At 40.7% G+C, this 16,193-nt stretch overlaps 1 protein-coding gene across 1 annotated transcript; it reads right to left on the bottom strand.

Moving 5' to 3' along the window:
- Nucleotides 1–228: 228 nt before the first annotated feature.
- Nucleotides 229–14,987, bottom strand: lnpep (leucyl and cystinyl aminopeptidase). Its single transcript, XM_022753363.1, has 22 exons — nucleotides 14,570–14,987; nucleotides 12,121–12,215; nucleotides 11,125–11,327; nucleotides 10,654–10,765; nucleotides 10,220–10,477; nucleotides 9,861–10,051; nucleotides 9,539–9,677; nucleotides 8,801–8,935; nucleotides 8,545–8,665; nucleotides 8,277–8,428; nucleotides 8,077–8,190; nucleotides 7,839–7,970; nucleotides 7,544–7,678; nucleotides 6,480–6,640; nucleotides 6,306–6,394; nucleotides 5,456–5,639; nucleotides 4,936–5,092; nucleotides 3,996–4,177; nucleotides 3,590–3,751; nucleotides 2,107–2,247; nucleotides 1,904–1,985; nucleotides 229–1,741 (listed from the first exon to the last, which is right to left on the bottom strand). Exons 1-22 carry the CDS (start codon nucleotides 14,595–14,597, stop codon nucleotides 1,610–1,612), a joined length of 3,105 nt encoding a protein of 1,034 aa, XP_022609084.1. The 5' UTR covers nucleotides 14,598–14,987; the 3' UTR covers nucleotides 229–1,609.
- Nucleotides 14,988–16,193: the final 1,206 nt, after the last annotated feature.

The following is a 16,193-nucleotide window of genomic DNA, read 5'->3' as shown; positions in this document are numbered from 1 at the left end:
ATTTCTAAAGAAAAATCAATTGATCTATTGGAGGTCAGTTATCCTGAATTTCAGTGATGAAGTGAATAACTATCACTTTAAATAAAGCTCAGGATGGGTATAGCTGTATTTAAATAACATCATGGAGCAAAACTTGGGGAACTATGTAATGACACTCTCTCAATAAATAGCTAGGCTACGCAGCTGGCTAACGTTGGAGTAACTTTAAACCTTCTGTATTTTTTTTTGGCTGATGAGTAACATCTTATTGGGCAGATTAATCACACCCAATATAAATGTTCTTCTTTACACTTTGTATTTTCAATATGCACATTAGCCCTTAAAACACAAACATTCATCAGCTAAGGACCTCCTTGTGGTGGTCTAAATAAGGAAATACGATAAAAAGTATTTGACCAAGACTCTTGATCAATTCTCTGTATACATTTCCCCTTTAACTATATATACACACAACAGAAAGCAAATCTTTAAATGTTAAAAGTCATGATGTTTAAAACAGTACATCCAAAATCGCAGGGAAAAAGGTTCTAGGATTGAGCATATTTACATTATAATTACAAGTTTACAAGCAAACAGGGTTAAAGCATGAGTGTGTACAGTGACTGCACTGCACGCAAAAAAGCAATGGAAATAAAACTTTTTGATTAGAGCTAAATTGGGCTTATGACTGAAGAGAGAGAGAAAGAAAGAAAGAAAGAAAGAAAGAAAGAAAGAAAGAAAGAAAGAGAGAAAGAAAGAACGAACGAACGACATTTGGCTCCAGTGTGCACTGCCTGCTCTCACCTAAGACACATTGGTTGATTTAAACCTGCACTGCTGTGCACTACGCCATCTACTGTACACAGTGGGAAGGTTTTTCAGTACATTCAAGTGATGCTGACACAAGATTGGTACTTCAAGCTATCGCACAATCAACCAATCTTCTAGCCAAACCATGACTAATATAGTAAATGCTTCAAGTTATATGAATAATTACAGTAAAGATTGACGCGTGGCTATCATTTCTACACAGATTTTCATGACACAGAGATACGAGGTTAGCTTAATTCTAAGAATACTAACATCTCTCAAGTACTGTAATGTCAACTTCTCATCGCTGAGGAATCCCTGACAACTGCATCTACATTTATCCGACAGTTGAGAGAAAGTCCAGGACTGACACATAAACAGTGACATTCTTCATACTTAGTCTTATTGAAGTGGCCATTATACAGCTCATACAGTTACATGCCTGAGAGCAAGCTGAGCGAAAGAAGTGTGGGGGAAGCATGATTGTCTGCTCAGGCATGAGGTTTATATGAGAGCTGCAGAGCAGAGGTTTGGTCGACAGCATAAAGTGTGAGGAGTGTGTGTTTGCATCTGACAACTCCCTGTCAGACACACAATCAGAGCCACCCTGAGCTAGCAAATACAACTTACAGGACCAATCTCAGAAAATCAAACACCTTGTCCACCCAGGTAGAGGACGACCTCTGGCTTTGTTTAATACTCTGGCCTGGATAAAGGGAGTTAGGAGACACAGTCCTACAATAGTGCAAACACTGCTGTTGTCTTGACGACATGCCCCAGTTGCCTGTTAGTGGGGCAGAGACCGGATGGAGTGCCTGTATTAGAGCCATTTTCGGAGTGTAGACAGATTGTTGTCCATCCAGCGCTGATTCAACCTGATGGTTTCCAAAGCTTCCTGCACGCTCCTCATCTGAGAGCCACGCTCCTTCAGACCGGAGAAGAAACCCTGTACCTTCACAACACACAAACACACACACACACAGTGAGATGTTTGCTAGATCAGACTTAACATCTAGTAAAACAATAAAGACCATTTGTCAAACAGTTAATGTCTCACCATAAACAAGTGAACAGAGCCTCAAATATGTATTCTATTAGAAGAAAAAAAACATACTTGATCAAGGTGGGCCTGTGTGGAGAACTGGGAGGTGGCAGACTTGATGATTGTCTGGATTGCAAAGGAGCCCACAGGGAACCTATAGCAAAAAACAATTGTAAATCAATACTGATGTCATTTCATTTTTTCATCTTTATGTGAACTAATCCTTAAATGTATTCTCAGTGACAACATGTATGAAGCTGACAGAAACCACTTACTTCTCTATGAGTCGGTCCCAGTTCTCTTGTACAAAATCCCAGGCAAACAAGTAGCCAGCGAAGCCATTACACACAGTGCTGATGACCAAAGGCAACTCCTGTGTCTGGATGATATCCCCGTTTAGACCTTCCTTTAGAATCCTAGACAGACCGAAATATGTGCTCTGTTCAAATGCTCTTAAGTGCATAAACAGCACTGACAATACCCTCAACCTCATTATCATCACTTCTGTACAGCACGTGAATGAATCATTTTCCAAACTCTTCGATCACTGTTATAATACAAACAGATTTCAGACCAAACACATTATGGGCCCTCTATTACACCCGGCGCAAAGCAAAATGCAAGTGTCTTTGCTAGTTTCAGACACAGGTGTGATTTTCCTGTCCAGCGCCCACATTGTTTAAAGAGCAAATACACTTGTGGTCATGGGCGTGTTGGTCTTAAAATGAGGTGTGGTCAAGCGCATTGTTGGCACGCATTGCTATCTTGAGGTGGACAGCAATTGTGCGACTGACCAACAAAAACCTGGTCTGAATGTCGCAGTATTTCACTGTTATTCCAAGGGCTCATTATCAAGATAGTAATATGCACCAAGATAGGCGAGTACACAACGTGCATTTACTCTGCCTGTTACGCACAAGCAGAGTGAGCTGAAAATGCATTTCATTCTTTGCACACACTGAAAGTCACTCTGGATGAGAATGTCATAGAATCTATATAACTGGACACTAACTCAAAGTAGAGCAATGACCTGGCCATGCCAATATATCAGCTGATATCTGTATCTGTGTATAAGTCAGAGAATAACTTACAAGTAATTGCAGTACAGAAATACTTAGGTTGATTTGTTACCACTTAAAAACAGTGTGTCTGCTACATAGTTTGTCCACCAGAGAGCACTGACAAGTTGCATTTTCCATTGTAAAATGTCCCATTCATTCAGTAACTTGGACACAAACAATCCTAAACAAAAAAACAAGGAGTCCATTTCAAGATCAGCCTCAAAAATCAAGTATCATCTGGGTAATGTACAATATATGATGATATATAATATGGTGATGAGGGTGATACTGAAGTATATGAAACAACAATATTATATCAAATACTGGCCTAGGTGGAAATCCTCAGGTATGGTGTGGTCAAGTTTTTTTTTTTTTACATTGAATTTTCTCTGAAATTTCTTTCAGGATGGATTGATAGGATTTTGATGCACAGTTTTGTGAACTTGCATTAGTAAGCAGCCTGTTTCATCCACTGTAAGTATAAACCAAAGCAGGTGGAGTGGACTTGAATGAACTGACAGCAAACAACATGCATTAACATTTAAAACATTACTGCTCTGCTGGGTCCAAATGAAACTGACTTGTTAAGACTACAGTGTGTGTGTTCAACAAATCATGAATGAAGAAGAAAGGATGTTGCTGCTTGATTCTGTCCAGACACACACACACACACACACACAGACATACAAACACTTACCATACTAAACGACGTGTGTCCTGAGTGGATGCTAGGCCTTGTAGCATTTTCCGCTTCTCTGCATCATAAGTGTTATGTCCGTACATGAGGAGCAAAGACTCCCAACCTTCATCTGACTGAGCAGCCACAGTGAATACAACTCGCTGCAGATCGCCTGGTATCCTACGGAAATACATATAGATGGAATAAATATGTAAACATAATTTACATATTTTACAACTGCTTCAAATTTCAGTTTTCTTCCACCAGCTCAAATGCCAGTTACCCATTCAATCAAGTTACAGCCGCCTCCACCCCTACTAAAGGTAATTTCTATCTCTAAAAAGATGTGTGCCCTACACTGCTCACCCTGTTGCTAGCATGACCAGGATAAGAAAAATGAAAGTTTCTTGTGTGCTTTACATACCGTAAAGTGCTATTGGACTCATACTGTTTGAACAGGGCTTTGGCTTGTTGAACACAATTTTCTACATTCAGACTGCAGGCCATCTCCAGCAGGGCTGAGCGCAACTCCTGTTTAGACACACTCTCTTCCTCTTCCCATGTTTGTTTGTCCATCAGAGAACCAAAATGATGCGTAATATAATTCTGTTACATGCAAAAAAAAAAAAAAAAAAAAAACAGATTAACAAAATTAACATTAGAACACAAACACTAAACTCATGTAATGGGCTCTATTTCCATGTTGCTATATGGCGCAAAATGCAGTGGTGCACAAGTGAACATGGGTTTTCCTGCGACACACTGATTTCCTCGACTGCCCAACATCGATAACTCACCATGTGCCACAGTGGGAGGAGAGGCGCAGACGAGGGTGTGGTGACACATATCCAGCAGTGTATGCACTCATGGTGCCAAGAAGGAGTGTGTTTTGCACTGTCCTGTGCCCACCTGCTCAGAGCAGGTCAACTACTTGGAACACCTTTGTTCCACAATATTTTCATCACAATTTATTATGTTTTGCTCATCTTACCACTTTAATTTTCCATTTTTCAACCAGCTGACAAAAAAGTCTTATATTTGACTGGTAATAATGGCACCTAGACAGAATATAGAATGAGTGATATCAGCTCTGTAATCCATAACATAAGTAGTCTTCACTAATGGCCTCTACTGTGGTGAGCGTCTTTACAGCCATTTGAAGGTAGCAGGTATCCGTTCCATCCGCATTTACAGGAGTGATGTTGTCACTGTTAAGCCACAATTACAAACGGAAGATCCTCCCACTTACATTTTGTCCAACCAGCACCAGACTGTGTGTGTGTGTGTGTGTGTGTGTGTGTGTGTGTGTGTGTGTGTGTGTGTGTGCGTGTGTGTGTGTGTGTGTGTGTGTGTGTATATAGTACCTTCATGCGGGCCACAAGACCATGCTCCTGTCTTTTGTCAAGCAGCATGTAGATACGATTGAGCTGTAGCAAGGCCTCTGTCACAGGAGAAGTCTCTGTTTCATTGGACATGTAGTTCAACAGTCTGAGGACCTGATTGAAGGATACACGTCCCAGTCTGGTGACAATGCAGAAAGTGACCGGAAGAAGTGTGTGAAAGGAGAGTGAAATGCAAGAATTAGAAAATACTCCTCCACTTGTGTTTTTTAGTTATATAAGGTCCTCACTTCATAATTTTATGCAATTAGATATTTGTGTAAAATTTTGTGATTTGACCTTTGATCACCAAATTCTAATCAGGTCATCCTTGAGTCTAAATGAATGTTTGTGCCAAATTTCAAGAGATTCTCTAAAGGCATTCCCAAGGTATCATGTTAACGAGAATGGGACAGATGGACAGACAACTTGAAAACATAATGCCTCCGGCCAGGCTGCAGCCAGCACGGAGGTATAAAAAGACTCTTTAGATTTTCTCTCATACCTGGAGAGAGCAAAGATGTTGTGTATGAGAGAGGCACGGTCCTCATGTGTAAGAACACTGACATTTTTGGACAAAGCCTCTATGAGAGCATCCCAGCCCTCATTTCCATAGTGGACGATGTAGAAACCTGTGTTTCTGTAGTTCAACTTCAGCCACTTCACACTTTCTGGCAGCTTTAGAGTACCTAAAAACACACACAAACACACACACACACACACAAACGTATCTTTTGACATTGCACCCAAGATTCTGAGGCTTAAAGGTAGAGTAAGCAGTGCAGGAGAAGACTGTTAATATTTGAACTCAATAGCAAAACAAATACACCCCTCCCTTCAGTGCTCCTTCAGAACTGCTAAAGCACGGACACATTGGTGAAATTATATAAAAATAATACACGTTAGTTGGTTTGTTGGCTGTAAGTTTATGTTATTGATTAGTCAGACTGGCCACTGTGGCTACTGGCTAGGCTAACAAAAGTTATGTTAGCCTGGGCTAACATAACAAAAGTTATGTTAGTCCAGAGTCAGAATCAGAATTAAAAATTACTTTACTGTCAAAAGCAAAAGCATCGCACATATCCCAACTGCAGAACAGATGAGAAAGACTTAAACATTTCTGTTGATAGGAAACGATATGTGCCGGTGGAATATCACCCATCTCCCCTTTTCTCCGTTTCTTTCCATTTTCCTGTGCACAGGCACAAATGCCCCCTGTTGCTGATTGGCTGGAATAGTGCTGTGCTGCTCAGTGTGAGTCACTTTGTTTATTTCCCATTTACAGAGCCAGGGATGTATAGATTAAAATATCTTACTCTTCGTTTAAGATGGAAGATTAAAACTTTGTGTTTTACCTGTCTTGTTCTTCAGAGTGAACACCTGTCTGCACTCAGGGGCCAAACTACAGCTGTCGTTTACGTACGTCACTGGAACATTCCACAGGCTGAAGAGAGTGCACAATGCAGTTATGGTTATGGTGTGTTTCTATGATCTGTGCGTGTGTCTGCGTGTGTGGTAATGTAACCCACCTGGAAGTATGCGTGGCATTGTCAGATGTGAGGAGGAAGTGCTCCTGTGTGAGGGTCAACTGACTTCCCTTGCGGCTCACAGTGACCAATGGGAAGCCTTTCTGTGATGTCCATGAGCTCATCATCTCTGACACATTCTGGTGCTGCGTTGAGACCTCGACCTAGGGACAGGAAGAGAAATCCAGAGTCAGTGCAGGCAAACACCATTTTCATTGTCTTTTCTGTATATATGAAGATAATTGTGGGAGAGGTCTGAGAGTTTGTGAAGATGTGAGGTACAATTATGAGATCTCTGCACCATAGTACCAGAGGCAAATAGATAAATGATATCGACAAAAGGTTTACACAACTCAGAGATTCCATCTAAACCATGTCCTTTAACTAAATAAGCCAAGCCTCAACACACTCAAAATCCACTATTCTTGTTTTGCCATTTAATTAACTTTTTAATACTAACAGACATTTAGGACTGGTAGTATTGTGGCATACCTCCTAATGACTCATGCAAGACTAGGCAGGTGCAACTAAAGCTTCAACAGAAGCAGCAGGGGCAAGTAATGAGATGGCAGACTGCCATTAAACTAAGGGCACTTGGTGCAAGCCCTTTTGACAGTAATTATCCAATGTAATGTCTGTATCTAAAGTATCCTGTCCTCTGACTTCCATACAACATTATAACATTATCAACTATAATCACAAGTCATTTTCTGCCTTTTATGTTAATAATGTAGCTCCTGTGACACTGATCAGGTGTGATTATGTGATGACAATAACACACGCCAAATGCAGCTGATGTCAGGGAAAATAAAGTTTAGCCAGATGGTTGGCTGACAGACTGCAGAGGGGACGTAAGGGTAAAAAGTAGCCAAAGAGATAAACTGCTGATGTGTAGTATCCAATATAATCAATGAAAATTGCACCAAAAAACAAAAGGGCACATAGACACACAGACACACAGACACACACACAGACACACAGACACACAGACACACAGACACACAGACACACAGACACACACACAGACACACACACACACACACACACACACACACACACACACACACCTGTGTAAGGCTGTTCCAGAGGTCGTTGGTGTCTGTGTTAAATCCACTGAACTGTTTTAGGTATTGAATGATACCTTTTCTGAACTGCTGATCTCCTGGCAGAGAGGCATTCAGCATCAGAAGAATGGATGCACCCTGGTAGACAGAGAGGCACAAAGCATCTCTTATCAGACAAAAAACAGAGTGCTACAGTTTTAACCAAGTGTGAGGTCCAGTCAAGAAATTTCTCTGCTGGTACGGAAGTTCAGTGACTTAATGAAAACTTATCTACTTACATATTGTATATAAAGTGTACCTTTTCATAGGAGACGGAGTCAAACATCTCTTCCACCTGTTCCGCCGTATTAACGTCGGTCGACACCGCATGGGAGGAGTTTAGTGCATCTTTGTCCAAGGCTCTGAATCGCACCGCCAGGAACAAATTACCCTGCAAACAAACACAGGACTTACTGCACAGGCACACAGTGAGGCACACAACTTAATCTTCTTCAAGTATGTGAGAATTAATTCATGATCCAGATGTGAGAGCTTACAATGTCCAGCTTGGGCAACACTGTCTGTAGCGACATGTACTGCATGTAAGTGGCAAAGCCTTCATTGAGCCACAAGTCATTCCACCAGCTCATAGTTACCAAGTTTCCAAACCACTGCAACACAATCACAGAAAGATTACAACTTGGATAATCTTCATGGCCGCTGCTACTTTCACAAAGACAAAAGGAGACAAACCTACCTGATGAGCGAGCTCATGCGCTATGACCGAGGCAACTACTTGTTTCTCCAGAGGAGAGGACTGTTTGCCCACCAGTAGGCTGGTCTCTCTGAAAGTGATGAGTCCCCAGTTCTCCATGGCTCCTGCCAGGAAGTCTGGGATGGCTACCAAGTCTGACAAAAGAAAAGGGAGCATATTCGGGTGTAAAGAGTGAAGAAAAGTAATAATCAGAGGGGGATAAATAGTGTGTATACTGTACACACTGTATGAAATGTGCATGTGCCCTCACCTAGTTTTTTGAGGGGGTAGTCTATTTCAAAGAAGTTATTGTAGAACTCCAGGAGTTTGGAGGCAGTGTCCATAGCGTACTCAGTGTGCTCCTTCTTCTCTGGCACAGAGTACACAGATACCTAAAACAAGCAGACATAACTATCACATACATCCAGACAGTTTATCAGCAACAACACAAACTTAAGTAAACAAAGATTAGAGGATGTACAACCTGAATTAAAAGTAAAAACAAGTTATATCAATGTCATACCTACCTGAGTTTTTGAGACGTTTTTGCTGACCGGGGTGAAATTAGCAACAATGAAGGCCACCAAGTAGGTGCTCATGTTGACACTGGTTTTTTCAAACTCATCTTGCATGAGGCCACCAGTAAGTGGTATGGATTTAGCCTGAAACACACAGCATAAGGACAAGATGACAACCAACAAGTCACCGTGGTCACAGGAATGAGTCACAGGTCCCTCAATACAGGGCATAATATAGAGTGAGTGACTTAACATAATGTTGTACTGTAAATTGTGGCTAGCTAGGTGACATTTCTGATGAGCTGCAGTTGACTATGTGTTATTAACAAAATGCTAGTAACACATTAAGCCTGTAAACATTAAACATCTGTGCTAACCTAGTAATGCTGAGCACAGACACTGGTACAATCTGTTTTTTACTTACTACATGAAAAGTATTTTTAAAAATGGTTTTCTTTAACAGTTTAACCTTTACTGAAAATTAAATGTGTCTCACTATCGAAACCAAATGTAATTCAAAATTGGGGTCTGTTTTATGTTAGTGTTTTTAGTTCCAACTGTCAAATACTGGCAGCCCTTATATCAAATATTCTGTAAATGCTAGAGTGGAAAAATTATTATATTATAATAATTATTATAATTATGTCAACCAAACAAATACATTGAAGAAGCCATTTAGCAAACAGGATTTTTCAACACTTGGCTTCATACTGTGAAATGAACAGATCATAGGTAATGTTACAGTACCTTTGGCATGTTGGAAAGAGTCATATAGTTTTGTTTTCTGTTGATTTTAATCAGGAAGGTGGCTTTGAAAGCTGGTTCATCAAAGCAAGGGAAGGCCTTCCTGGCTGACAGTGGTTCAAACTGGGTTGCAGCTAGGACTCTGGGGACAAGAAGGAGATGAGCATGATAATACTGAAAACAAAATTTTGTTAAATGCATTAAAAACAATAAAGCTACCTCCAATTTACATTTCTAACTGTCATTTGTTACTTAGTTCTTACTCTGCAGTTCATCTTTCAGCCATTGTGAAGTACTTACAGCACAGATAATTAGTAAAGTCTACCTTTTGTTTCCATCTTTATCAGTGTAGGAGCTGTTGTAGAAACCATCATAGGTGTGTGAGAGGTTGGCAGAGTAATCCAGGGTCAAAACACAGTACTGGCCTGCCTTCAGCTCCTCTGAGAATTTAACAGCTATCTGCTGTCTGGGTTTGTACTCCAGTACAGTTACATCACTGGCCTCTCCATCACCCAGCTGCAAGAGAGAGAAATTATCAGTTAACAACTAGCAGACAAAAGCTGTTCAGGCAGAAATTAAATCATTGGATGCAGTTCTGTTCAAATAGTCAGGAAGACTTTGCACATTAGAGAATGACATCTAAAATATCTAAACTCTGTCACAAACCCCCTCTCCCAATCCCACCTTAAAGGTAGCTTTGGTAATGTTGAGATTAGCACCGTGCAGGACAATCCGCTTGGTGTTGTGAAGCACAGACATAGAAATAACAGTGCAGCCAGTGAAGGTCATGTTGTCGAGGTCAGGTGCCAGGGTGAGGTCATAGCTGAGAGGACGTATGCTGTGAGGCAGCCGGAGCTGAGCCCATGGAAACAGTTCGCCATTTGTGGACAGAGGGTAGACTGTCTCTACGGGAATGGTCTTGTTTGGCTTACGACAACCTGTCTGCAGAAGGATGGAGGGTTGGGTTGAGCCAAGGAAATAGGTGTGTGATTGAGTATAGAGCAACAGAGAAATAAAGAGGGAAATAGTCCAACAGAGATATTGACTTAATGTATAGAAACAGTGATTAATGTTATTGCAAAACCTACCTAAACAGAACTAGTGAATATTTTTCTTACTTTGGTAAAGGTGCATCCAGGTAAGAAGTACAGTACCATGGTCATAGAGGCCACTATCACCAGGAATAACACACATACAACCATGGTACGGGCTGAGGGTCGTGAACATGACCTGAAACCAGGAAGAGTTTAACATCACTTACTTTGAATGCTTCTACATAAAGAATGAAAGGTAGCAGCATTCCAATGTACATTAACTTGTACATGCTTTGGCGGTTTACTGGATCTGCATAATGTAGAAAATGACACCTGTATAAATGTATAAAGACTTGAGCAAGGAATAAACTGTCATATAAACAGCCAACAAGATAAACTGACATTAAACTGCACAAAAGTTTTAATGTCTATCATTTTGACAGCCTGATCTTTTCAGAATGATCATTCAAACTGAGAACTGGGCTGATAACTGAGAATCTTTTTATGCCAAGATATTGCGCATTACTCCAAATGATGACCTTTTCAGTGCATTACCTTGGTGGAGCCTGTCTGGTGTACGGGGAAGAGTTGGATCTGTGAGCAGAGCTACGGTTCATGAAGGACATGCCCAACAGACGGGCTGAAGACTCACAGTCCTCCTCATCCTCGTCCATGTCATTCTCTCCCAGGCCTCGCACAAGCAGCCGTGAGCTACGGGGCTCAAACACCACCTCATCTGGGTCAAGAGCAGGAAACGTCTGCAGAGAGCATGCAAAGTACAATCTGTTATTCTCCAGTTAAACTGTGCAGTGTTTCCCATGTAATGTTAATAACTGGATTGCACTCCCAGGTAAATTAATTAGCACAGGGTAAGATGTCATATGTGGAGGCGGTGAGCAGATTGAGGGCAGAGAGGGGAATAATGGGAAGTAATCAGGACAGAGAAGGGTCTAACAACAGGCCACAGATGACAAGTTAAATCATAATGACAGGAAAGCATTTTTAGCATTTTTTCAAATTAGAAATGTGGTTGTGGCAAAATAACAATCTTGGACATTAGGGATGTAAAGGGGGATGATATTTAAAGGAGGGTTTGTTGGGTGGCGTTATGATTAAGTATGTCTATATCAACAGAAATTGACATGGAGGAAGAATTCATTGTAAAGATAAGATCAAATTTACAATTTACATTGTGAAGATACAGCATCTTCATCACGCTAAAATTAAGTTCCTTGTTGCTAGAAGTAATTCAAACAATGCTGATTATAGATAGTTGCTGATGGATCTAAAAAATATAGGTAAAATATAAGTAAAAGAGGAGCACTGTATATGCTGAACTGAAAGTTTGCAAATAAGCATCACTGGCTACCCACAAGTGATCCTTATTTATATTGCTAATAGCCAATCTGTTAAGAGTTATAGATTTACAAATGAAAGCACATGTGAGAAATGGGTGGAGTGGTGCAAATATGTCTTCTAAGACATTCACTGAGCCAGGCATTCGTTGAAGTGGAGGAATGCATAGCTTGGCATAAGATGATATGGACATACCGGAAATGCAGTGGAGTCTTTCGCCAAATCTACGACATCAGGCTCTTCTTCAAACATGCTGTTCTCAATCATGTTCCTTGGTAGGTTGGCTCGCTCTACAACACACAGAGGAAGAGAAATCAGACAGAGGACTGACAAAAGGGGAAATGAGAGAGGTGTGAGAAAGTTTCCGGTTTCAAAATGATCATTTACATTGATACACACATGGTATGTAAGCATACCATATGTGCTGTGTTTTTGGAGTTTTCCAAAGAGAGCAATGGAAGCAAGCCACTGTTCAACACAAAGGTTTGTTAATGTCACTGAATGTGCAGGTAACATGAAGCCATATTTAACAAAGCACTGAGTTTCTTCAGTTTCCTGTTAGTAAGCCTTTCCTGGTATTTTGACCTACATAGAAAGGGTTCATCAGGCTTGAGAGGCAGCTACTCTGAAGCATTTCACAAAGCACTTTACTTTACAAAGTCTGTTAAGACAACTCTCCTATTTCCTTCATAGTGCATTCATTAATAACAGTGTTAAACATTTGAGGAAATGGCTTCAAAACTAGGAAAAAGCAAATATAACAAATATTAATTATCTGACCATGTCATGTACTACTGCATTTTAAAGCCTGCATTCCCACAACTAACCTGCATCTTCAGCATCTTAAGAAGAGTCACCTCTTACAAAATGTCCATGTGATTTTCTGGCTGCTGTAGTAATTTTGAAACAATCAGAGGCATTTTCAACCCCCTAATCTAATAATAGCAGAAGTAGCAAACTGCTACGCTGTGCATGTCTCCCATTTTGTCTCACGTTCCATTCATGCTGTTATAGGCTAAGGACAATGCTTTTTCAGTCTCAGTTGGTGATGGATTTAAGTGGAAAGAACCGAGAGACAGTAAACACCTACTGAATGCACGTTGTTCACACAAACACAATGACACCAAACAAAAGTGAGCTTTAACTCCCCAAAAGGAAGACAAGAGCCCAGAAATGTGAGAGGGGAATTTAGCTCTTTGTCAGTTCTGTACAGTGTTTCTGATATGACTGTATGGACTGCCACTGTGTCTCAGTCTGGACCTCAGTGCTGTGGTATGAATGTCTAAAAATAGGCTTGGAGCTAAGTAGGAGGTAATGTGTAATGTTCAGAAGAGGATATAATAAAAATACCCCCCCCCCCCCAAAAAAAAAAAAATGTATCAAACTTAAATGATTGTCATATCTATTTTTAACAGCTGTGGGATATTGTTATGTGGATATTTATTTCATACCACCAAGATGACAATGGAGAGGCAGTTTATGTAATGGTTAACAGGCCAGGCGAATGTGAATAACCAACAACTCCTGCACTTTCGTCAAGTTTGTATGTAAATGAAGCAGTAAGGCATGTTATCTGCTGACTGTGCTCTTCCTGTTAGCTGAAAACATTATCAAGCCTACCTTAGAGTCACAGAACTACAGTTAAATATATGCGTCTGAGTTGCCAGGTATGTCCACTGATTCAGACCGGGTAAGAACAGACAACAAATTCACTACATATTGTAGACACTGAGTACTGAGCCAGAGCACTGTTGTCTGTTGTTTAGATGATGATGAAAAATTTGTGGGAAGGAAGTTTCTGCTGCGGCTTTCTCATCAATATCTGATCAAAATGTGATTTTGAAATGCGAGCTTGGTCTTCTACTAACATCACTAAGTCACAAAAGAGAACACAAACAAAAAACAGGAAGTTAAACTGCTGTGATTTGGTCATCGAGACAAAACTGAAATGAAATGACATCCACCCAGAACGCTTCCCTGAGAGCTGTTATAGTGTGTGCACTGGCCTTTTTGTTTGTTTCAATAAAGCCCCTGACGCCATGGGACCATAACAGAGGTTATAAAGCGGCTGGTTGCTGGTAGCCTGAGCTGAGCGGGCATGACTTATCAGCTCTCCACACCAAGCAAAACATGGCTATTATCAATCCGACAGGTTTAAACTGGGCAAACAGGGCTGCTGTGTTTTAACAAACAACTAACAGACAACTTGTTTCTGTCAGGAGTCTCAAGACAGCCATTGCCTAACCTGTTAGAAATGCATTACTGGCTTTGTTCAGTTCAAACAAAATCGAAACGATACGTAAATAAATTACAACATTTACAAATTCTGCTTTGTGCTTTTAGGGAAGAGAAATGTTATCATGTCTCTGCAGCACTGTCAACAGACTGACAGTGCAATTAAGTCAGCTTCTGAGAATCCATCAACTGTAAATAAATAAAACAATAAAGATAGAAAGAAACAAATTAATCGGAAAACACAAATGTAGTTTTCGTTGGGTTCGTCAAAAGTCAAACCCACCCCCCTCAACATGTGTCCTCGGGTGAATGTCACTCCCAGACATCTTGCAGCTAACATCCCGTTAGTTTTTAGCTGGCCTGCTGCTGTTAGCTTGCTGTTACTGTACCTACCACCTTCCTTCCTTACCTGTACTGTTACTGTCAAATGGATCCATGGCTGGATATCTCAAAGAGCCCCTCGCGTCCAAAACAAGGGGACCTCCTCACATTTACAGCAACTCGACAGACGTGATGTTTCTATGGCTAGCCACGACCCACCGCAGGCTATCCGACGTTCACAATAAATAGCAGCCCGTCCTCACTGTACTAACGTTAGCTATGTAGTAGCTAGCTAGGAACGAGCCAACTTCCAACAATTTTAACTGACTGAAAGACATTCGTTCAGCTAACGTTAGCTTGTTTCCTTAACTTTATCGTCCATAGCTGTTTACTTAACTAATACGTGAATACGGCGAGGTTGTCTAAAATGTCAAACCTTACGATAGAAATATGTAAACAAATCTTACTCCAAAACGCTCGGCAAACTAACTAGCAAGCAAATGACACTTTCCTTCCTCCCCAACCAGTTGTTGACAACCTCCCATCAAATTACAATACTCACACACTATTGGACGATACTGTCGAGGGCGGGGCCAGGGCGCCACAAGCACAATACACACACACACACGCACACACGTACACACGCACACACATACACGCACACACACATTTCTTTGCTATACTTATGAGGACATCCTATTGCTATACATACATTCAACCTTTAAACAGTGTATGATGTCAACCCTAACCGTTAGATGCGTAACCTTAACCCTCACCCTAACCTCAACCTATACTTACAAGTCTAACCTCGTCAACATGACGACTTCCAAACACACACTCACACATACTTTCACTCTACTTATGAGGGCAATGCAATGCTCCAAATTAATTCCTTGAAACCATGATAGTTCTTACCACACCTTAACATCACGTCTTAACCCTAAATTAAATTAATATGATTAACACCAAGCATGCATACACATACACAAACAGGCACACACAGTGGTTGGACTTGTACACATGTACACAAAAACACAAGGATGTTTGTCAGTTAACACACAAAGATGGTACAGATAACCCTTTTATTGTGCATTTGGTGAAGAATCAATTTACAGAGAATTTGTGTTAAATCGGAGTGGATCTCTCTCTCTCTCTCTCTCACACACACACACACACACACACACACACACACACACACACACACACACACACACACACACACACACACAATTCATGGTACACGCACGATTCATCACAAACAGACTGCTACTGATCAGCTGCCAGTTTTACTAATTAAATTTTTTTCTTAACAAATTAGTCCCCTCAAAATTAACAAAACGCTTTTTATACACAAAACTGTCAACTCTCCAGTGATGTCAAGAACATTACAATTTCCAAATAAAAACACACTTAGAAATTAAAAAACACCATCAAATATCCATTCTGTGGCATCTGTCAACCACAACCTCTCTTTCGGCTGTCCTTCACTTCATTTGCTCATTCACCCAATTTCTCAGAGTCTCTAGGTTCCTCTGAATCCACCGAACATTTTTCTGTACGTTGTCCAGGGCAATCTGAGTAGCTCTCAGCTGAGATGTCTGTTCTTTGATGGACTCAAAGAACAATCGCACCTGGAAATCAAACATACATACATTTACACAAATGCAAACAGGGACACAACTGAAAAATGACTTGCTTTTTTAGACATGTCT

Source organism: Seriola dumerili, unplaced genomic scaffold (genome assembly GCF_002260705.1).
Source record: "Seriola dumerili isolate Sdu_G_001 unplaced genomic scaffold, Sdu_1.0 BDQW01000017.1, whole genome shotgun sequence".
In the NCBI taxonomy this organism is placed as follows: Eukaryota; Metazoa; Chordata; class Actinopteri; order Carangiformes; family Carangidae; genus Seriola; species Seriola dumerili.
Note: the sequence above shows the minus strand (reverse complement) of the source record. Positions and strands in the feature narration are given on the sequence as shown.